Source organism: Rhipicephalus microplus, chromosome 2 (genome assembly GCF_043290135.1).
Source record: "Rhipicephalus microplus isolate Deutch F79 chromosome 2, USDA_Rmic, whole genome shotgun sequence".
Taxonomy (NCBI): Eukaryota; Metazoa; Arthropoda; class Arachnida; order Ixodida; family Ixodidae; genus Rhipicephalus; species Rhipicephalus microplus.
The window spans coordinates 167,239,202-167,262,963 of record NC_134701.1 but is presented as its reverse complement, the minus strand read 5'-3'; the positions used below and the strand labels follow the sequence as shown (position 1 = coordinate 167,262,963).

Sequence of the window (23,762 nt, the reverse complement as noted above, 5' to 3'; positions counted from 1 at the left end):
AAGCTATTGTCACCCATATATGAGGCACCATAACAACACGTATATATTCTGTACGTGTGTCTTTTACTAGAAAAGGCATACACAAGTTATTCTAAGGACCATAGCGTTTATGACGGGGCGCTAACCATGTAACGTTTGCACGAAAAGGGAAGCGTTTCCAACGCTTTGCTAAGGCACCTACCCGTCGCCTTGTGTTCTACGCTTTATCACCTCTGAGAAGGGCGCGCACACCCGTCTCAGAGCCACGCGTTCTGTTTTCCAAGATAACTGCCAGATAGCGCTCATGTATCACGTGTGACGTGACGTCATGTGCTCGTTCGTCTCCCCTGCACGCACGAGGCACTCTAACGCAGCGCCTGCAGAAGACCGTTCACCAATTTTCTTGCGCAAAACACCAAATAAACATTTTGTTCAATCTCTCCAGACGCAAGACTATCGTCTTTCTACGACATTTGCAGATTAACATGCAGATACGGGGCCAATTTTTTAACGTGAGATGTAGGACGTCCCTCACGACGCCGCCAAAGCGCGCGTGTTTATGTGCGACGCGGAGAACGCCGTAACTGATAGTACAGCCAATGTAGACCGCTCGTGACACTATTGCCGGAAAACTTTTAGGGGCGACGCTCTTTATAGCGGCACTTGTTCGTCCCTCGTAGCCATTGTAGTGTGTAATAAGGATAACATTTTGACCTGCAAGGTGGTGCCGGTGAGAAATTTCTTCCGTGCGTTGTTGAACAATAAAAAATAGTGCTCAATGTGCATGCCAATGGCTGCTAATGGGGAATGAAATACAGGAGCATTCGGCTTTTAGTTAACGCGCACGCTGCGATCCCCATTAGCAGCCATTGGCATGTACATTGAGCACTATCTGACAAGAAAGGGTTGCTACGTTATACTCGCTGGGTGTGGATTGGATTGGATAAACTTTATTTGGTCCTCCAAAACACAGATCACTGTGTTGCGGGCAGCTCCCACGTGGTCGCTGGGTGTAACCTCCTTAGTTTTAGAAAGGTTTAGCGAGCGTTGAGCGGCAGTGCCATGAATACAACGAACTAGTATATACCATGAACTCGAGGTGGTTAAAGGTGGGAAGTAGATACGAATCGCAAGCCGTAAGAAAGTAAAGGCCGAATTCTCCTGTCTCTCATTTCCCATTAGCAGCCATTGGCATGTACATTGAGCACTATCTGAGAGGAAAAGGTTGCTACGTTATACTCGCTGGGCGTAACCTCCTTGGTTTTAGAAAGGTTTAGCGAGCGTTGGGCCGCAGTGCCATGAATACAGTGAACTAGTATATACCATGAACTCGAGGTGGTTAAATGTGGGAAGTAGACCCGAAGCGCAAGCCGTAAGAAAGCGTGCGTGTGCCACCTCTCGTTTAGTCTTTGGAATGTCCGCTGGATGGCGGTGCTTCTATATGGGGACTATATGATGAAGAGATGCGAGATGGTGGAACTTGGAATGTTGAATAGATGGACGGACACCGACATATACATGGATGGACGCATGAACGGACGCAGGGGCGGATGCATGGACGAACGCAGGGACGGACGCACGAACAGACGCACGCGCGGACAGACGGATGGACGCATGGACGGTCACACTGACGGACTCATTGATGGACGGAAGCAAGAACGAATGGACGGACGAGTGCTTCGCCCCACTCTCCATCATTCACTCCGTGGATATGCTGCCAATTTTTTTTTTTGTTTCGCCTAAACATATACGCCTTTCCCTCTAAAAAATGGCAGCATACCCACGGAGTGAATGATGGAGAGCGGTGCGAAGCATCCATCCGTCCATTCGTTCTTGCTTCCGGCCGTCTATGCGTCCGTCTATGCGTCCGTCTATGCGTCCGTCTGTGTGACCATCTGTGCGTCCATTGGCCCATCCATGCGTGAGTCTGTTCGTGCGTCCGCACGTCCATCTGTGCGTCCGTCCCTGCGTTCATCCATGCATCCGCCACTGCGTCCGTCCATGCGTCCATCTATCCATGCAGCCATCCGTGCGCCCGTCCATGCATCTGTCTGTGTGTCTGTTCGTCCATCTAACACTCCAAGTACCACCATCTCGCATCTTTTCATCATATATTCCGCATATGCACTAATATCCAGCGGACATTCCAAGGACTGAACGAGAGGTGGCACACGCACACTTTCTTACGGCTTGCGCTTCGTGTCTACTTCCTACCTTTAACCACCTCGAGTTCATGGTATATACTAGTTCACTGTATTCATGGCACTGCGGCCAAACGTCCGCTAAACCTTTCTGAAACCAAGGTGGTTATGTCCAGCGAGTATAACGTAGCAACCCTTTCTTGTCAGATAGTGCTCAATGTTCATGCCAATGGCTGCTAAGGGGGAATGAGAGACAGGAGAATTCGGCTTTTAGTTAACGCGCACGCTGCGAGTTTTTTAGTGTTCAACAACGCACAGAAGAAATCTCTCACCGGCACCGCCTTGGAGGCCAAAATGTAAGACCGGTTACACACTACGACTTCTACTATGACTACGTGGGACGAACATGTGCCACTACAAGGAGCTTCGCCCCTAAAAAAAATATCGACCATCTCTCCGAAGAGAACACTGATGGGAAGTGAAGCAGCAGCGTTGCGCATGGACGTGATCGGCGTTTTTGACTCGCACCTCGTCGGTGTCGTTGGTCTTCTGTTACCAACGCTTGTGCTCGGCTTCCCTGGCTCGCGCCTCGTCGGTGTTGCAGGTGTGTTGTTGCCATTCGCGAACGCGATCGGCTCTGGTAACCCACGCGACGCCGGTGATGGCCCGGTCAGGCCAAATCGCTTCGGTGCATGTTTCGGCGGGCGAAGGAGCTTCGGTTTCCGGCGTCCTCTCCATCGCAGATAAACGAGCTCGATGTGCGCTCACTCGATGTGCGATCACTCGATGTGCGCTCGAACGATGGAATGGTGGAGAGGGTGACGCTTGAGAGAGATGACACGCGGCAGGCGAGGGAGAGAGCGACGTCACCACGCACTGCTTGGGAAGGTGTGACCTACTAGGCGCTGCGCCAACACCTGCGGTGAGTTGGCACAGAGACACGGACGGACAGCGCTACACAGGTTAGACAAACAGCTGCTTCACATTAAAAAAATATTGTGAATGGACATCTGAGCAATAAAAATACACACAAAATACAAGGAAAAAGATGAAAAAAAAGCACAGCCCGTGAAGCGGAAACTGTCAGGTACAATCCATTCTTCATTGAAAAGAAACAAGATCCTTCTGGGTACGTACATTCTGCACCCTTATAATGCAGTTCTCAGTGTACAAAGAATAAGATACCAGTTTTCTTCAAGTTGAGAAGCCTGACCTGAGATTTGCTTGTTCCGAGGAGGGTCGCCGACAAAAAAAGGTTTACTACGTGTATTACGGAAACCAGTGCCATTACAGAATACGAACAGTTTGTGCTATGTGCATCCATTTGCATTTCGTGTCACTACACCTTTTTATCAATATAGTCCTAGGTGGTACTGGAATTTCCGTAAGCTTTCCCTTCGAGCATTTCGCAGTGGACACGGGACGTCTTTAAGCTCTTCCATAGTAGAGTACCCTGTTCTTTAAATCATTACCCCCCTTTCCTCCCCCCCCCTTTCATAAGTCTGGAGACTTTGTATGAGCAACGTTCCCACATGAGACATGAAATGCATCCACGAAAATTGCTCGTTTGGAATGACCCAGTATGTGATAAATGTGTAATACACATATAGGTATGTTTTAACTCGTTTTCCGGTAATACCGCCGGTCAAAGTTGGAGCAAGTGAATGTTTTTGTATTAGCTGCTGATGAGAACAAGGAGAGGTACGAATATGATTAGTAGAAATAGTGCACTTGATTTTAGATGTAAGAGGTAGGTAGGTAGACAGTTCCTTCTCAAAGAAATTGGCAGATTCCGCGTACAGTGGGAATCGATGATATGCGAAGCACGAATAAGAAAGTTGATATGTCACTTTAAACTCGGCACAACGTTACCAGGTGGAGGTAAATGATGCCATACACGACTTCCGTGTAATGATTATCATGTTTAGATGTGTCGCTTGCCTTCATCATCTATTTGCGTCACGTGATACCAATTTTAGTACATGTGAAGCTAGCGAAACGGCCATGAGCGCATCATGAGCGTAGCATGTCATGTTGTTACATGACACGCATCTCATGTTAATCTTGTTTGCACCAGTATCATACCTTCATCATCCAATCACGTCCCGTAATACCAATATTTGTATAAGTGAAGCAACCGAAACGGCCGCCAGCGCTTCATGCGCGTAACGTGTAGTCATGTTGTTGCATGACACGCATCTGATGATTACCACATTGCACCAGTCACATACATTCATAAACTATTGATGTATCGTAATACCGAATTTCGTATATAGGACACTAGCGAAACGGCCGCGGCCACATCATAAGCGTGGCATGTAGTCAAGTTGTTACATGACGCGCATTTCATGATCTTTTTGTTAGGGTCTGTCACTTGTGTTCATGCAATCATGCCATACCATAGGGTTTGCATCATGCCATGTGAATGAAACCACCGGAAGAGCTGCGGGATCATAAAATGCAAATCGTGACATTCATGACATATCATGATTTGCACGTTATGACTAGTCAACTATGTTCTTCATACTGTCATGTTATGCCATGCCGAGTTGGGTATCGATACCATTCTCGAAACGGCCATGAGAGCTAGAAGTCGTAGGTGGCTCGATAGATACGCTCAAAGTCACCGAAATTCGCTAAGAATTGCTTCTCATTTGAAACCAGCGCCAACGCGTCAGAGAGAAGACGAGATGGACACAAAACGAGCGCTGTCTGACAACTGAATTTTGTTGCAACAAAACTCAATACTTGAAAAATCGAGAAGTATTTTGAAATGCAGCCTCTCAATTCCAGCTTCCGAGTGCACGGAATCTTGCGAAAACGAAAAGAAATGTACTAATAATTGATAGTGTTTAACAACTCCCCCCCCCCTCCAAAAAAAAAAAACATGATTATGAGAGGCGCCGTAGTAGAGGGCCCCGGAAATTTCGTCCCCCCATGGGATTCTTTAAAGTGGCCCTGCAACAATTTTTGAGCATGGTCAGAAAACGCTGCTGAAGATCGGTAGTAGAGGCTCAGTAGAACACGCGAGCAAAATATTATAGCACAGCACGCAGCCTGGAATTCGGAATAAATTATTGAAGTCAGCTTAAAACTGCTTTCTCTTCTCTCGACAAATCACGTTATATGCCCCAAAATCACAAGTCAACGACCAATCTATCAGCCACTGGCTGATTTGAACATCGCGTGCTCGCTCGTTACAGAGATCACTACTTGTCCACGCGTGCGCGCACGATCACACTGAAAAAACCGCGCATTCGAAGAAAAAAGAAAGAAAAAGAAGTGCTCAAGGTCACGAAGCGTGCGTGACGTTTTTATGTGGCCATGCCATCACTCGCTGCTTAGCTTCCAGCGCTTCCGTAGGGACGAGAGAAGAGAGAATGGAATTGAAGCATGCGACAACCCTTTGTAACTCCATCCTCTTCTCACTTACAAAGACATTCTTCGTCACTACAGGATCGTCCGTCACACTCAGAGCGCCCCACCGCCATATTTCTCGCGAGAGCATGCAGTAGTGTTACGCCGGCTACAGACTTAAACATTTCCCAATCTAGTATCACTTCAGAAATTCTACCCGTAGTGCTATGCAGACCACTGCCCCGGCTGTGGAAACTCGCCCACGACCTTCCACGTCTCGATCGAGTGCACTGCGAACATCTTTTCTCCCTTACCTGCTTTCCTTCACCCTTTACGTAACGAGGAGCTGTGGGATGACGCTCTCCGCGATGGACCTGCCGAGGTCCTCCGAGCTCTGATACAGCGGGCCCAGCTCGTCGCGGGAGTCGTCCTAGGGACCCCGGACTATAGGGTTCCTCCCACGCCCTCCTTCTCCATGCTTTTGTGAATAAAGACGTTTCTCTCTCTCTCTCTCTCTCTCTCTCTCTCTCTCTTTCCACTCGCACTGGAAGGATTCTTAAAATTTTGCAGGGTTGAATTTGTGAAGCAATACATCTTCCAGTGAATTCATTCCATGGTTGCTTATTGCAGGTCAGCAGCCAAGCACCGTAGCTAGCAGATCACGGTTGCGGGGTACGAAAATCGTACGAAGATGGCACAAGTTTGAGTATTAAAATTAATTAAATATTACGGTGATTACGTCTTAACGACTATATGGTTATACGACAGGTCATAGTGGGAGAGTGCGGATAGATTTCACCGACTGAGGTACATTAATGTGCACATAACGCTGCGTGCTTTTTTTTTCTTTTATCACGTTTACTACCCAGTCAAATGCAGCCGTGTATACTCTGTGGCTTATAGCTTAGGATCACGTCAACGAACATCTGCTATGCTACAGCAGATGGTGTTTTTCCTTTTATTCGAGAACTAAATGACTCCATATGTAATTGTTGTGTTGCCACATAAGTGTTCCTTGTATTGTTTTTCAGCGAAAATGAGCAACCAGGTTTCCAAGAGACCGTACGGAACGCCATTCGTGCAGTCATTTTGACGGACACCGAAAATGTTCAGTAAGATCGCGTTTTTCTATGTCGTTTAACCGTCTTGTCGGTGTTATTATTTCCTCGTAAACAATTGAGTGGGGGCTTTTTACATCTGTTTGACATATAAGTAGCAGTTGCTCGCTACAGAAAAGTAAAAGTTGGACGTTGCTTGAAATGGCAAATTTTGATGCAGGTAAATAGATAGCATAAATTGTAAAGAAGCGTTCTCGCGTTTGCTCTCGGTGCGATGAGCTGAGATTCGGTTTCATTAAAGCAGCGTTTTTTTTTTCGAAGAGCATGCATTTACCAATTGGATTGAACAGGTATCGTATATGATATTTCTGTACAAAAGTCTTGCAATGACAAGGTGTCAATACATGTAGCACCACCTAACGTAGCACAATCTTTTTTATACCACGTTTATGTTTAAACTGCTTGAAGCTGAGCACGAAATATTTGTGTCGAACTTCGGTGCTTTGACTACTCGCAACTATAATAATTGAGCCGATCAACTTTCGGAGCTTTCATTACGCGATCAGAGATGGCACAGCTTGTCTAGCACTTCGCGGGGCGTCATTTTGCAGTTTTTTTAATTACGCTATAATTTAGTGAGGGAAACACGCTAATGCAAGATGTTCACGCTATACTAAAGCTGTCTAATGGGAATACATGTTGTCGCTGGCGATTCTTCAAACTGCGCGTGCCATCACTGTCGCCATTTGCCTGTCGGGGCTTCCCATTGTTGTGTTTGCAGTGGTTGAATATTAAAGGGTCCGCGTCAGCATTCAATGTTATTTCACTATTTAAGCGGAGAGACACTGGTAATATTTTTATTCGTCATTTCTGAAGGGCACCGCGTAAAGCACCGTGGTTTTCAACACCTCCCATTCGTTTCCGATAACCCGCGGCTTTTGAAGCTGCGCGTTTTTTGAAAAAGCGGTCCCGGCCGTAACGTATGTTCCAGCAGGCTACGACTCTGCATTTCGCACTACAAAAGAGTTGACTTTTCTAATTAACCGCTCATAGATGTTCGTCAAGCAGAAAAGAAACGGATGCGGCTGCAGGAATTTCTGCTGATAAGTGGTGGGGAGCTCCAATTGACGTCATTTCCGTTTCACGTCATCTGCTAGCTGACAATTGAAGCACAGATTAAAAATGAAATACGCGACTGCAAGCTTATTCACTGATATTGTCATGGTTTACCCAACTTATACTACGCATTCCAAGCGCCAATCCTGCCCAAGTAAAATTTCGTTGTAGTTGCCCTTTTATACAATTCAGGCCACGGTAGAGGTATACTACATTACTCAATAATAATGAGAACTAATATACAATGAGAACTAATTGACAATGATGCCTAGTAAGGCACACATTACTACGCTGAGCAAATAAACATGCACGCCAATATCGTCATTCCATTCTAGCGACATTAAAAGCACGCTAGAGGATAAAAAGGAACAAGTGCAAGTTTAAACGCTCGCACTTTCGCTCCCCACAATATTGATTGAAGCTAATATACAATGACGCCGATTGATAAATTGATTTCATATATATGTGAGGTTTAACGTCCCAAACCACCGTATGATCTTGAGAGACGCCCTAGTGGAGTGCTCCGAAGATTTCCACCAGCTGGGGTTCTTTAACGTGCACCCAAATCTGAGCACATGGGCCTACTGCATTTTCGCCTCGATCTAAAATGCAGCCGCCGCCATCGGCATTTTATCTCGTGACCTGCGGGTTAGCAGCCGAGTACCTCAGCCACTAGAACACCGCGGCGGGGCTTCAATGCTGCCAAGAAAAGCACAAATAGCTTCACTAAGTGCGTAAAGACGTTAATAATATGATTAGATTTCATCGATGGTAAAAATACGTTGGTAGATAGAAGGAAAGAAGTGTAAACTTAAACGCTCTATCGGTGTCTTGTTGGACACTATGTTGATGAGAACTAAAGACCAATAGTGCGACTTGGCTTAACCAAGTTGTCGGTTAGTTCTCATTAGTATTGTAGCTATTAAACGGTCTGATTGGATGCACATTTGTCCCATCAACAGAAGCAAAACATTTATTGATCGTTAAAACGCGAGGGACACTCACGGTAACGACAGAGTATCTTTTCTCCTCGCAATCGAGTTGAAACTAATAAGGTCGCTTCAGTCCATGAAAATGTATATAATAGATCGGCAGAGTAGAGAAATAGCTACGTGAAACTATCTCTTTCAAGTATCAGACCCAGTTTAAAAGATAAAGAAATCGTCCCAGTGCCATATTATGCATTGTTCACTGGACGACTGCCATTAGCTTCTTTATAATGATTTTATCCCGACCACTCGAAGACACAAATAAACAAATAGAGGCACCCGTCCGGGTATTTCTGTGTTTTTTTTGCGTGTGCTCACGCAAAAACGGCGAAGATGAATTTGTTCCAACTAGGCCAAATATGAGCTCCGCTTGTGGCTATTTTCAAAGAGAATAGTCCCTCTGTTTGGAGAGAGAGAAACAACTTTTATTGAAACGGCAAGTGTTAGAGGAGTTGACTCCCCTCCCTTAGATGGCAGCTAGGAGTCCTTGGGCCCTAGCGGCATCTTCGGCTTGCCTGATGACCTGTAGTTGGTCCTCGATGCTTGAGCTTAGCAGCGCGGTCTCCCACTGCTCCGTATTCATGTATGTGTTTGGCCCCTTCACGATGTTGGGGCAAGCCCAGATAATGTGTTTGAGGTCCGCCCGCTGATTGCAGTGTTTACATCTGTCTGAGTAGAGGTCCGGGTAACAATGATTATAAGCGATTGGGTTTGGGAACGTGTTTGTTTGTAATAGGCGCCACGCTGTCGCCTGCTGCTTATTTATTGAGGAGTGTGGTGGCGGGTAATGCTGCCTCCCTAATCTGTAGTGCTTGGTAATTTCGTTGTAACTGAACATGCGGTCTCTCTCCGCACGCGGGCTCCGCGTCATTCCTGCCCCTGCTCGGCTCGCTAACTCTCGAGCTAGGGTGTGTGCGGTTTCATTGCCCGGGAGGGAGGAGTGGGCGGGCGTCCATATAACATAAACGTCGCGCTCTCCGCGAAAGTTATTTAAGATTCTTAACGCCTCTTTCGAGACCCTTCCGTTAGCGAAGTTATGAATCGCGGTTTTAGAATCACTGATTACGACGCTGGCCCTTGTGGACGCAAGCGTCAGCGCTATGGCCGTTTCTTCAGCGATTTCCGAATTTCCTGTTTTAATGGTGCCGCTAGCAAGCAGGTGGCCCGCTTGATTTGAAGCGACTATTGCCATGTGTCGACCGTCTGTATATTCGGCTGCATCTACATATACCACGTCCGCGTCATGTTGAAACTTCTTGTGCAGTGCTCTCGCTCTTGCATTCCTCCGCTCCCGGTGATGTTCGGGGTGCATGTTTCTGGGTAACGGAGGTATTATGATGCGCTCTCTGGTTTCTTTTGGGATATCGTATTTATTGCCGCTTTGGCCAGCGTACGTTATTGCAAGTTTGTGCAGGATGTGTCTTCCCGTGTTGCTTTGCGCGAGTCGTTCATATTGCGCTATCATATGAGCCTCAATAAGTTCGTCTAGCGTGTTATGCATTCCTAACGCTTCGAACTTTTCGTTAGACGTGGTGATCGGTAATCCGAGGGCTTGCTTATATGCTTTTTTAATTATGCATTCTATCTTTTGTTTTTCCGCCACTTGCAACTTGAGGTATGGGGTCACATACACTATGCGGCTGACGACGAAGGCTTGGATGAGCTGCACTAAGTTGTGTTCTTTCACGCCGTAGTTTTTGTTGGCGATTCTTCGAATCATTCGAATGGTTTGTTGGGTGTTGTTATCCAGGAACTTTATTGCTTCCCCGTTATGTCCGTTCTCGGATATTCGGAGTCCCAGAACTCTTATGTGTTGTACCTGAGGTATTGGGTAACCTCCTGCTAAGATTGTGATGTTGTGTCGTTCGTGAATGCGCTTGCGACCTCTGCTTGTAGGTCTGTAGAGTAATAACTCCGATTTTCGAGGAGAGCATTTTAGGCCATTGTTCTCCACGTATCGCTCTACCGTATTTACTGCTTGTTGTAAAATCTCTTCTATGTGACCGTCGCTCCCGCCCGTCACCCATAGGGTGATGTCATCCGCATAGATACTGTGCTGAAGCCCTTCGACGCGTTCCAGCTCTGAGGGTAAACCAAGCATCGCCACGTTGAATAGGAAAGGGGAAAGCACCGAACCTTGTGGTGTTCCCTTGTTGCCTAGAACGAATTCTTCGGATTCCGCTTCCCCGGCCATGATTGTAGCTTTACGGTTGGTGAGAAAATCTTTTATGTAATCGTACACTCTCCGACCTACGTGTAGGTTTTGCAAGTTGCGCAATATGGCCTCGTGGGTGACGTTATCAAATGCCTTCTGCAGGTCAAGGCCCAGAATGGCTTTTGTATCCAGGGTGTGCGTTTCGGCGTCTATGATTTGATTCTTTAGCTGCAACATGACGTCTTGCGTCGAGAGTCTTGGTCGAAAGCCGATCATGGTGTGTGGGTATAGCTCGTTGTCGTCCATGTATCTGACGAGACGCGTTAAAATTACTTTTTCCATGAGCTTTCCAATGCAGGACGTCAATGAAATGGGCCTGAGATTTCCGATGAGCGGCTTTTTGCCCGGCTTGGGTATTAATATGATTTTGGCGGTTTTCCATTGCTGGGGTATGGCGCCCTTCTCCCAGCATTCGTTTATGTACTTTGTGAGAGCAGTGACGGATTCGTCATCTAAGTTGCGAAGTGTTTTATTTGTTATACCGTCGGGACCCGGGGCGGACTTGGGATTGAGTCGTCCGAGTTCGTATCGAATCTCTGCCTCTGTTATGGAGGCGTCGAGGTCGACGTTATCCTTCCCTTCGTACTCTGGGAGTCGTGCCTTTGTGGCATCTCCTACGTATGTCTGGCGTAGCTCGCGTAAGAGCTCTGCTTCTGTACCTGCGTAGCTGTGTAGTATCCGTTGCAGGTTTTGTCTTTGTGTTGTTTTCGTGCCTTCTGGATCAAGGAGGCCTCGGAGAATGTTCCAAGTTTTGGACATTCCGAACTGCCTGTTCATTAAAGTGCACATGCCTGCCCACTGCTGCTGGGACAGCCTATTTGCGTAGTCTTCTATGTCTCTGTCGAGCGCGACGATTCTCTTTCTTAGACGCCGGTTGTGTTTTTGACCTTTCCAGCGCTCTTGCAGGCTGCGTTTTGCCTCCCACATGTGTAAGAGCTTGCTGTCCATTTCTTCCATTCCTGCCTCTTCGGGAACATGTTTGGTGGCTTTCTGCACGCTACGCTGGAGTGTGTCTGTCCACTTCTGTATATCTTTGATGGTCTCTGTAGCATCGTCCTCTCTTATCTTACGAAAGGTGTCCCACTCGGTTAACATTATTTTTCTACCTTTCTTTTTACGCGGACCTGCTTGTAAAATTGTGCATACAATGTAGTGATCGCTGCCTAGATTTACGTTAGTGTTGGTCCAATGAGGGTTGGATATATTCTTTATGAATGTAAGGTCCGGCGTGGTGTCTCTACTGACGCTGTTCCCCATTCTGGTAGGGTCTTGTGGGTTATTTATTAGCGTGAGCTCCTCGTGCTGCGCGTCGTTCCACAGGTTGCGGCCTTTAACGTTTTCGATGGTGTAACCCCAGGCGGCGTGTGGTGCGTTAAAGTCGCCCACGACGATCAGTGCTTGTCTGCCCGCTACGTTTAGCACTTTGCGGAAAAGCGAGCCAAACTTTACCTTTTGTCGTGGTGGACTGTACACGTTCAGCACAAACAAGCTTCCCTCCTTTTTTCGAGACGGGAGAATTTCTAGTAGGACGTGGTCTATGTTGCGTACGCCAGTATCGTGTTCTACAGCCGTTATATTACGATGTATCAGTGTGGTTACTGTTGCTTTTTCAGCTAAAGTGCTATATGATTTGTATCCTGATAATTTTGCGGTCCCCCCAGTTTCCTGGAGGGCGATTACATCTGGTGCTTGCTTGGTTTTTACGAATTGCTGCAGGTTACCCCGCTTACGACGAAACCCACGACAATTCCACTGCCAAATCGTGTATTCATTAGGCGGCGTCATGTTGGCTACTCGAGTTTTCTATGCAGCTGTTCTCAGCCGCAGGTGGTCTGCTGTACGGCTTGCTCTTGACCGGCCTCGCTCCTGCGGGTCGGGCGTCTTTCGAGACGTTTTCCAGCTGCCCTACCCTACCCTCGAGGGTGTCGAACCTCTGAGACATTTCATCTCGCATCTGCGTTATCTGCTGTTGTAGGTCCGCGCGCATCTGCATGAATTGCTGCTGTAAACCTACGAACATTTCCTGAAACATGCCTTTTACTTCTCCGAGTGTAGAGTCGCTTTGCTCATCGGCGTTTTCCTTTGCCCTTCGTTTATGCGGTGGCGTTTCTCCACTCATCGACGCGGGAACGGGCGTCGCCGGAGCTCGAAGAGGTGTCGACGCCCTAATGGGTGTTGGCGTGGTATGGGTCATCTCTGAGTGTTTTGGGTTCTTAAGCTTAGCGTTTTCTACTTTAAGCATTTTTACCTCTTCCCTTAGCGTCGCGTTTTCTCGCTTTATTTGCTCTAACAACTGTCTGATCTGTGTTATTTCCTGTTCTAAGGCGGACCCCGCGCGTGTAGGTTTAACAGCAGTGCCAGAGACCGCGTCTGCAAAGCTCACCTGTGCCTGAGTTTCTACCGCTCCTCGGCTGGATTGCAATCTTGACGTTGCCCTGGATCTCGATCGGGTTCTCGATCGGGTTCTCGAACGGGTTCTGGACCGGGTCCTCGACCTTGGTCTGCGACCGGGCTGCTCCCGACTGTCCCCCTCGTATGGTCCCGGGGGTGAGCCTTCTGTGCGATGGCCTTCTGATCCCTGGGTGTTCTCGCTCGTTGCTTTGCCAGCTCGTTTGTTGTAGTCGTTGATGCCGTATGGTGTTTCGGCCTCCGCTTCTTCTCTTCTTCGTCGCTCCCAGCGTCTTCGCCGGACCAAATACGGTATCTTGTACTTTGCCTTGCAGCGTCTGTCTCCCGTAAAGTGAGCTTGCCCGCATAGCTGACATCTTGCTTCACACTGGTGTTCTTGCGGCGGGTTGGCCACGCCGCATCCTCTGCATATTTTTTCGTCTGGGTTGGGGCAAATGGTCCGCCCTGTGTCCCAGCCTCCCACATTCGTAGCAAATGTCAATGTGTTTTCTGTATAGCGAGCACCGGACGATGAGCGCTCCGTATTTCACGTATCTCGGCACGTGAAGTCCGTCGAAGAGCACGATTACGTTGTCTGTGTTGCCCATCCTCTTCGCGTGTAATATGCTTGGGTTTCTTGCTGTCACTAGGTTGTCTATAATATCTTCGGAACTTTCCTCTTGGGATATCCCTCTTATGAGTCCCTTAGATGTGTTTTCCGGCGCTGCTCTGTAGGCGCTGGCTTCGTGTTCTTGCTCTCCCACTCGAATCTTCGTGATGGCTCCGTACCGCCTGGCTCGCTCTTCGGACGGCGTGCTGACGACCACGATATTCTGCTTGTAGTTTATGCATATACTGTCTTCTTCTGCTGCTTCGCGACCGACGCCAGCGGCGTTTCTCAGGCAGCAGTATATGCGTGCCTGCCTGTGCTCCGAAACGCTGAGTCCTCCTCGTGGTCGCACGATCACTTTGTAGTCTTCTGCCGGTAGACGAGGAAGTCTGCTTGCATTAGCAATTTGTCGTATGGTTCGTTCACCTTTCCACTTGCTGTCCCCAGGCGCGCCCGTCGGCGCAGCAGCGTCTCTTAGCATGGTTCTCTTCGGGCCTGAAATCCCTCCAGATGTTTTCGTGATGTTTCTTCTGCGGACTTCGCACCATCCGGCGTCGTTAGTAAAGTCCTCCGGTTGCATATCTTCTCCTTCCACGCTTACAACCTCCATCGTGGTGCTAGACGCGCTGTCGAGGCGTTCCGGGGTCGCCCCAGGCGTCCTCGTCGACGCGTTGGACCTAGCTCTCCCCGCCGCTGCGGCGGCAGACGCAATGTTTGATCTTCGTGGCGACTCAGAATTATCGGTGTCAGTGCCGAAAAAGCGGGCCCACCTTGCAATAGTTGGTATCCAGGTGTTCGGCTGAACTTCCTCCTTCGATTGGCGTAGAGACTTTAGCCAAGTTTTGCAATTTTTTAACAAAAATCATTTGAAAACTGCGGAGCCTACACAACGTGCGTCCGCACTCTGCGACTCCTAGCGTCCAACTCCCCTCTGTTTGGAAAACGTTTATTTATTCTTTGTGTTGAAAATTATGTACAAGACGAGGAGTGGTGATATCATCATTAGGATAAGAACAGTGTTCGGAATAAAGAAAAAGGTCGTAGGGGAGCTTCGCCATGGGCACGGCAGCTCGTCCTTTCCTCAACATTTTGGTGCCGAGAAACCAGGGAGGAAGGACCTGAGACGGAGCGTACTTCATGAATTTCGACCGCAGTCGTAGCCTCGAGGACTTTTGTGAAGCCGCCGTGGCTAAAGCTGATTTGCGAAGCCAAACCATGCCCGAAAACCAGATCAAGAAGCATGACACCTCCACATCGCTTGAGACTTCGTGCTGCGAAGCGTTTGGGACGGACACAACGTTCATTACGACTTCACCTAGTGACGTGACCGGCCAGTGACTTCTCACGTTTCCGACACTGGAACGGATAATGTAGACCCTGTTCGCAAGGCGGAATGAAGTGCGCAAGGCCGTCACAGAAGCCATCGCCGGCATTGAACGTCCAATATACGTGGAGCGTCCGTCAGTAAGTGAGTTACGATATACTCATCGAATTTTGATTGAGCATTAGAAGCTTCCTAAAGAACTCGACAAGAAAGTAGAAGACGCAGTTCATATCGATTGCTTGGAAACTGAGACGGGCGAAGCAGAGCTTTATGAACATCAGATCATTCTAGCAAAGGTCAGCGTAGAATATAAGATCGCGGACGTATTAAATGCTCGACAAGCTCGCTTGGAGGCCATGAGGCAAGAGATTTCGACAGAAGTACAAGTTAGCGTGCACTCTTCATCTGTGGCGCCACTATCTAGCCTTTTCTTCTTCAACAGCAATTTTTTTTCTACAGCAGCTAGACGACTCAGACTCCCGATGAATTGCTGAACGAGCTGGAAGCCGGAAAGTTGCCGATTTCACCACCGTAGCTAGCAACCAAGCACGTACAGAACCACTACTTCCAATGAACTGGCTCATGGTTTCAGAACTTCCATCAGCGTATACTAATAATGAAGCAAAGGACACGGCAGTTACAGGAACTCAAGTGCACATACTGGAAGAGACTTGTACAAAGGAAAAGCAGAAGGCATCTGGAAATCCAAAAGATGACACACCAGAGCTCGAGGATGATTGCACGCCGAATACGCGAGATTTTGTTGTATTGCAGTCTTCACGTCTGTGCAACCGAATACTTGATGAAAGGAAATCAAGGCCATTTCACCAATGGAAGATAAATTCAATGTCAACGAGAAAACGAAAGCCTACTGCGAGTTCTTATCAAAACTACGGCACTTCGGGTAAGCCACAGAAGTCCAGATTAGAGAGACTGCGGTTGGCACGGCATATATTTGCGAAGATGCAAAATGTCAAGACAACATCAACCCCCTGAATAAGACAGCGCAGACCAACGCAGAGTGAAAGGACTGATGTTTCAAAGACAAGGGCATTCCGTCCGTACATGCGTGCGCCTGTGTGGCCGTCCGTGCGTCCATCTGACCGTCCGTGCGTGCGTCTTTTCGTGCGTCCGCGCGTCCATCTGTGCGTCCATCCCTGCATTCGTCCATGCATCTGCTCCTGCGTCCGTCTATGCGACCATCCGTCCGTGCAGCCATCCGTGCATCCGTCCATGCACCTGTCTGTGTGTCCGTTCGTCCACCTGTTCAACACTCCAAGTACCACCATCTCGCATCTTTTCATCATATATTCCGCATATGCACTACTATCCAGCGGACATTCCAAGGACTGAACGAGAGGAGGCACACGCACACTTTCTTACGGCTTGCGCTTCGTGTCTACTTCCCACCTTTAACCACCTCGAATTCATGGTATATACTAGTTCACTGTATTCATGGCACTGCGGCCCAACGCTCGCTAAACCTTTCTAAAACCAAGGAGGTTACGCCCAGCGAGTATAACGTAGCAACCCTTTCTTGTCAGATAGTGCTCGATATACATGCCAATGGCTGCTAAGGGGGAATGAGAGACAGGAGAATTCGGCTTTTAGTGAACGCGCACGCTGCGAATTTTTTATTGTTCAACAACGCACAGAAAAAATCTCCCGGTACCACCTTGGAGGTCAAAATGTAAGACTGGTTACATACTACTACTATTGCTACGAGGGACGAACGGGTGCTGCTATAAGGAGCTTAGCTCCTAAAAAGCTCCTCAGAGAAATACGTGAGGATCCCCCATCTCATTCTTCCCAGTATCAGCCACAAGGCACGCCGGTGGCAATTCCCAGCCACGGCGTCGCATCGGTTTCGCCAATGGTTGAACAGCCCCGCCAATATTAGGAGAGCCGAGAAGTGCCCACGCGGAAGTCAGCTGCCGGACACGAATGTTCGCACGCTCTGTCCGCGAAAACCAGCATGGACCGCACGCCAGAAAAGGCGGGCGACCACACATTCAATCGTCGCATGTCGGTTGGTTTCAACCATGACGCAGTTGGGGCAAGTGGAGGGGCGTACCACCTGCCATCGTTGCAACCAAGGAGGTTTCAAGAACAGTTGCTGGAGTGCAAGCCCCCGCAATGCCTTGCCAGCAGAAGTAAATCCAGCGTTTGCCTCCCACGATGTCGGAAACATGCTCTTTTCTCGTAGTGTCCACTTAGAGATCAAGTGGCTTTGATATGTTAGTGTAAATGCTACGTTAATTCTATATTAAAATATAGTTGTTCCCGAAAAAAGAACACACTGAAACTTGCATGGGTGACTGAATATCCAAAGAACTTTGCCTCATATTAGAGGCTTACTAAGGAAAACTTGTAACACTAAGACGCATTTGGAGCCCTTTGTGACCCGAAAAAGTTTCCGCACTAAACTGCTTAGGGACGCGAAGGAAACGATCCGTGTCTATCTTTTCTTGAGTGATTCGTTATCTGTGAGAATATTGAAGTGCTGTGTGTTACATCCTCTCTAGGTTCCGTTGTTTGTACACGCCACTGAAGTGGGTTTGTTACACCAGACAGTTGCACTCACCTCAAATTTTGTTACCAGTTTACAATAAACTTCTCTGTCTTAATCGCTGAACGGTCATACGTTATCGTGCCTCTGATAAGATGGCCAACAAAGCCCCCATCTTGCCATAGGCACGGCTTCACTCGATGGTAATAATGTCCACTCCAGCAATTTTTCTTCAACCTCTTTTGTTGCAACCGATATGAAGTGGGGAGAAAGCCCATGTCTACTCGTCAAACAAGTTGTTATTGTGTTTAGAAAAGGCATTTCGCAATTTAGAGCACATGGTTCTCTACTGCGGGGGAGAATAAAGCCGTCCCAGCACATCTCCTAAACGAATTCGTCGAATATTCCGAAGCTCACATAGTTTCTGTTTAACGATTCAGCCTAGCCACCCGGTGAAAGGGCCTGTCTCAACGCCCACCGATCTTTATCTGGTGGCTGCGTTCATACTTGTAAACATTGTCAACCAAAAACCAAATATTAATCATTTTGAGGTGCAGTGTTATTACATAAGTTTTCGGCAGTGTGTCTTTTTATTCAGAAAATATAAATACCTAGTTTTAAGACTGAAGTGATTATTACGATGCACGCACAATATCGGACGCTACGAATGAAAAAGCGAGGGTTTCATACGCTTCGCTAAAAATTTCAGTGGCTTTAACTAAACCGACCCGGTGCTGCCTCCTAGCAGTGGCTCTGCGTTCTAAAGATAACTTTATTTTTTTACTAAAACATTTTCAGGCCACGAGAAGGAGTCGTGATCTTAATATACGCCACTGTCCTCCTGATAGTCTACTTTGAGTGGTCGGACTACGGACTTGGCTTGGCAAAGTTTGTCGGCCTGACCAAGTAAGTCTCTGTATCGTGATCCACCCTTACCGAAAACGCGCTCACGCTGATTGACGTCACAAAACTATTACTCAGTGATACTAGAATGTAATAGTTATTCACACAGCCGATATGTTATGGATGAGCTCGCGGTGACCCATATTAAGGTGCTCCAATATATTCATATTTTTAAATGCTCAATGCTGAGCGATAATACTAATCGCCGGGATTTAACGTCCCAAAGCCAGCATTTAATTATGAGAGACATGTTTTGGAGGGCTCCAGGACCACCTGGGGTTCTTTAACGTGCGCCTAAATCTAAGCACATGGGCCTAAAGCATTTTCGCCCCCGTCGAAAATGCGGTCGCCGCGGCCTGAATTCTATCCCGCAACAAGTGCATCAGCAGTCTAGTGCTTTAGCCACTAGGCCACCATGGCGCGTCACCGAATGCTGATCGAGCAATGGTGGTATTGCACTCTCAATCAAATCCCATCATAATGACTGGGTAGTAAAATGCTTCTTGATGTTTCTGCATTGTCCCTATTTCCTGAAATAATCAGTCAATCGATATATCGAATTCATGGCCGAACATGGTTCGTGCTACCTCAGATGTGTGCCGCCTTTTTCACTAAAACCTCTCCGCAATTGAAATGTAGGAGACTTCATTAACATTATAAATTGTCACTAATTATTAACAATCACTCAAAATTAGCGAATACTTATTAAAAGTTCTTTCTGAACTTCTGTTTGTAATCTGTCTGCCATTTCGATTTTACACGGTTCGCTCCTCGCACAAAAATATCTCTCGCAGCTTCATAATGAAGACGGAGCCTTATTCATAAGCCACTCAATCCTACATTATGGTCCAGGTAAACTGCTTGTTTGTCAAGTAATATCACAATCGATTGACTGATAGAGCATTTCGTCCTCTTAATCCTTGCTGAGTACCAGCTGCACTTGAATGTAACGTCTCCTTTTGTCCCAGATGGATAGACGAAACGACACCATTCGTCACTTCGGTCATCCTGGTCCTCATCATGTTGCCGTCGGTGACGTCCAGCGGCTACGACAAAATCGCCTATTGGTCTGAAATGGAGATGGCCATCCCGTGGAGCACTCTGCTCGTCATGGGTTCGGGATTCGCCCTGACGAAGGCAATGCAGGTACAGAGCCGTATACGTTGATTCGGAACTACGATGGGCTGTTGGAATTACATGGGGCATGCCGTATAAAGAAGAAGAAACGGCATCTTCAAATTAGTCGCGCACCGAAATGGAGGTTGGCTGCTTTTTATAGTTTCTGGCAGATGGTGGGAGAAATCCGGCTCAGCGAAGACGTGCACCTGATTTCTTACTATTTATTTTTCAATAGGCTGCTGCAAGTTCAAATTTTATGCTTTAAACAGTAGGCAAGTATATATCTTTGACGTGTGTGATATTGTTACGAGGCAGTGGGCATGGCCCCACCGTCGTAGACAAATCGAAGAGGAAGAAGCGGACTGAGCGCGCGAAAGGCTGGTAGCCCTGGTGGTTCTCACCTACTTGTAAATATTGGTAATACACTCGTCTCTTTCTTCCGTGTGTTTGCAATCCCCGTAACAATATTGTAAAGTAGCGGCAAAAAACACTTTTTCGGAAATTTTAGAGCGACCAATACCGCTGTAAAAGAAAACTAATAAATCTTTCAGGAGAAATGTGCGCGTTGCTGCATATAGCTACAGGCAATGCCATCGATATTCCTTATCGTGTCCGGCGTGGCGGCTCAAAAAATTAAAAATCACGTGATGACTTGTGCTCAGCTGGCTTACTACGGCTCAGAAAGGAGTTTCTACCTACAGTTATTTGACAAACACAAATAAACGCAGAACTCTTGCTTTTGGTTCCAGCTGGATCTAAAACATAATACTAGAGTTGTTTACTTTGAAAGAGCTATAATGAAGCGTGACTGCAGGAAGTATAACCTTAATCTTGCCTTCGAGTTTTTCGAAAACCTTGCTAAAGATGAGCGGGATAAAAATATTGTAAAATGTACTAATTTAGGACATGACACAAGAACAATATATTCATCCCTTCGTAATGAATTCTGTTGCACAAGTTCCGGGCTTTTTTATAATATTCAAAATGCGAAGCATTTTTAGCGAACTTCAGCGACTTTGAGCGTATCTATCTATCTATCTATCTATCTATCTATCTATCTATCTATCTATCTATCTATCTATCTATCTATCTATCTATCTATCTATCTATCTATCTATCTATCTATCTATCTATCTATCTATCTATCTATCTATCTATCTATCTATCTATCTATCTATCTATCTATCTATCTATCTATCTATCTATCTATCTATCTATCTATCTATCTATCTATCTATCTATCTATCTATCTATCTATCTATCTATCTATCTATCTATCTATCTATCTATCTATCTATCTATCTATCTATCTATCTATCTATCTATCTATCTATCTATCTATCTATCTATCCATCCATCGATCCATCCATCCATCCATCCATCCATCCATCCATCCATCCATCCATCCATCCATCCATCCATCCATCCATCCATCCATCCATCCATCCATCCATCCATCCATCCATCCATCCATCCATCCATCTATCTATCTATCTATCTATCTATCTATCTATCTATCTATCTATCTATCTATCTATCTATCTATCTATCTATCTATCTATCTATCTATCTATCTATCTATCTATCTATCTATCTATCTATCTATCTATCTATCTATCTATCTATCTATCTATCTATCTATCTATCTATCTATCTATCTATCTATCTATCTATCTATCTATCTATCTATCTATCTATCTATCTATCTATCTATCTATCTATCTATCTTTATTTATTTGAATTTGCCAGCTTGCCTTACAAGCCGTATGTATAGTAGAATGCACAATAGAAAATGTAGAGCAAACTGTGAAAACAATTTGAAACAGGTCTGTGAAAGGAGAATGAATCAAGATTGAATGCTATTTCCAGCATATAAAACACAGAAAACTATAAAATAGGGTAAACACACAAGATACTGCATGTGAAAATAGTGGTAACAAAAATACATAGACCACAAGGAGAAAGACTGTAACTTTAGGACAAGTAACATTAACGACGAAGGAAATTGAAATGAAAAGAATACACAATAGAGTGCATGTTCACACACCGGTATCCTTAGCAACGAAAAGGAAAAGACAATTGAATAGAGAGATAACATGTGAAGCTTAAGAAATCCGTGATTTCCTAGAGCTCGTTCTCGAATGCAGAGCAGCGTCGTGAGAGGGGGCGGAAAAAAGGGAGAAAAAAAAGGGAGGCCATCTTCTTGAGGTGAGCACGTGTACCTCTGAGCACTACGTTAGGGCACTTCTCTTCCCATGAGAAAAAGAGGTGAATGCATGGCGGCATTTGAAATCGAGCACGGTACCTCTCGCGCTAGAGGGGTGCGCTCGTACAGCGCTTGGACTATAATTGATTAGATTGGTTTAGTTTTGCTTATCTTTGTTACCCAAGTATTACGATTTTCTCGGCATCCGCATTCGCAGAAGACGTCCTTGGTGTCCTTCCTGTCGTCGAGTGTACCAGCGACGCCGCAGCTCTCGCTGAACTTCCTGCAAGTGGTGCTTTGCATTGTAGTCTCCATAGGCGCCGAGCTCAGAGGGGGTGTCGCACTCTGTTGCGTCATCTCGCCTTTCGTGCTCAAGCTGTGCGAGTCATTTCACGTAAGCTGAATTAGGATTCACGGAAACCACGGTAGCCCTTAATTTTGTCCTGCTAGCATCGGCTCGCACTCATATATTTATACTTTTGATCGCAACATCATGACCACTCAATCAAAACTTTTTTATCCGCTGCCAAAGGCTGTCTCAAGATAGCTGCTTGTGCTTAAAAAGTAATTAATGGAACAGGAACATCAAATGAAAGAATGATGGCTAGCCTACTAGTGATTTGGAATGTCAATAAATAAAAGACAAAAATTTCTCACGGCCAGTCTCCAGCATACGTCGGGGGTTAAATATTGTAAGATGTACTTGCAAAAGCTATATTTTTAGAATATGCAAAACAATGTGGCTCTTGTATCTGCCCTATGAAATGATAGCCCAAATGAAAGAGAACGGAAAATATTATCAACAGAGTCGTGAGGAGCATAAAAATTTGAAGACTTGTGCCATGCTTGCTGAAATGTGAGAGCGACCCATTGAAGCGTTTCATCTGTGTGGTATATAGTTTGCTTCCAGGGATTGTCCGAGGAGTCACTCGTTGCTTCCAGAATAAATAGAGGCAACCAGTCCAGTAATCAATAAATGTACAAGCATTTTCTTTCTAACACACATTCTACTCTTCAAAAATTGAAGCCGAGAAATTGTGAAGTCATGTAGCCTCAGATAAAATCCTATGAATATCAGAAATTTCGAGATATTTATCGTTCACTCGCACAATAAAATACATTTTCGTTCAAGTTGGATATTCTAAAAACTCCTGCCTTTACGAAATTTGCGGTGGATTTCGGGGAGGGTTTCTCGAAAGTAATGGTAGCTTTAGTATAAACTAGGGGGAGGCGAACGAGGAAGATGAAGGCGGGAAGGTAAGCCAGACGTGTGCCCGGTTGGCTACCCTACGCTAGGAAAAGTAGAACCATGGATGAAAAGGAACATACATACATACATACATACATACATACATACATACATACATACATACATACATACATACATACATACATACATACATACATACATACATACATACATACATACATACATACATACATACATACATACATACATACGTACATATATACATATCGAAACGCCGGTTGTCGAAACGCCGGCTTCAAATCGCTACACCGAGTTCGCCACACGCCAGCGTGATGATACATATTGCAATCGCATTATCCAACGCCTAAATGACATATCACCTACTCCTAATGCTAGATTGTGCCAACAACTACGGCAACTTAAGCTCGGTAACAATGTGCTCCATCGTTACGTTTAAACTACTGATGGACACCGCTGGGTTCTAGTACTTCCGCGTTCTCTATGTCATCAAGTCCTCGAAGCCTTTCACGACGACCCATGTGCAGGCCACTTGTGATTTCACAAAACACAAAGCCGCATCAGAAACCGTTTCTTCTGGCCGGGCATCTCTACCTTTGTGGCCAAGTACGTTGCATCTT

At 46.3% G+C, this 23,762-nt stretch overlaps 1 protein-coding gene across 2 annotated transcripts in view; it reads left to right on the top strand.

Annotated features, from left to right (window-relative positions):
- Positions 1-23,762, top strand: part of LOC142796438 (Na(+)/dicarboxylate cotransporter 3-like) — a 136,823-nt gene that overhangs the window by 107,274 nt on the left and 5,787 nt on the right. Inside the window, exons 8-11 of one of the 2 annotated variants that reach the window (XM_075887061.1) lie at positions 6,509-6,589; positions 18,485-18,592; positions 19,558-19,735; positions 22,132-22,308. In XM_075887061.1, coding sequence (XP_075743176.1) covers positions 6,509-6,589; positions 18,485-18,592; positions 19,558-19,735; positions 22,132-22,308 — 544 coding nt within the window. The remainder of the gene's footprint in view (positions 1-6,508; positions 6,590-18,484; positions 18,593-19,557; positions 19,736-22,131; positions 22,309-23,762) is intronic. The other variant, XM_075887062.1, reaches the window with a different exon arrangement.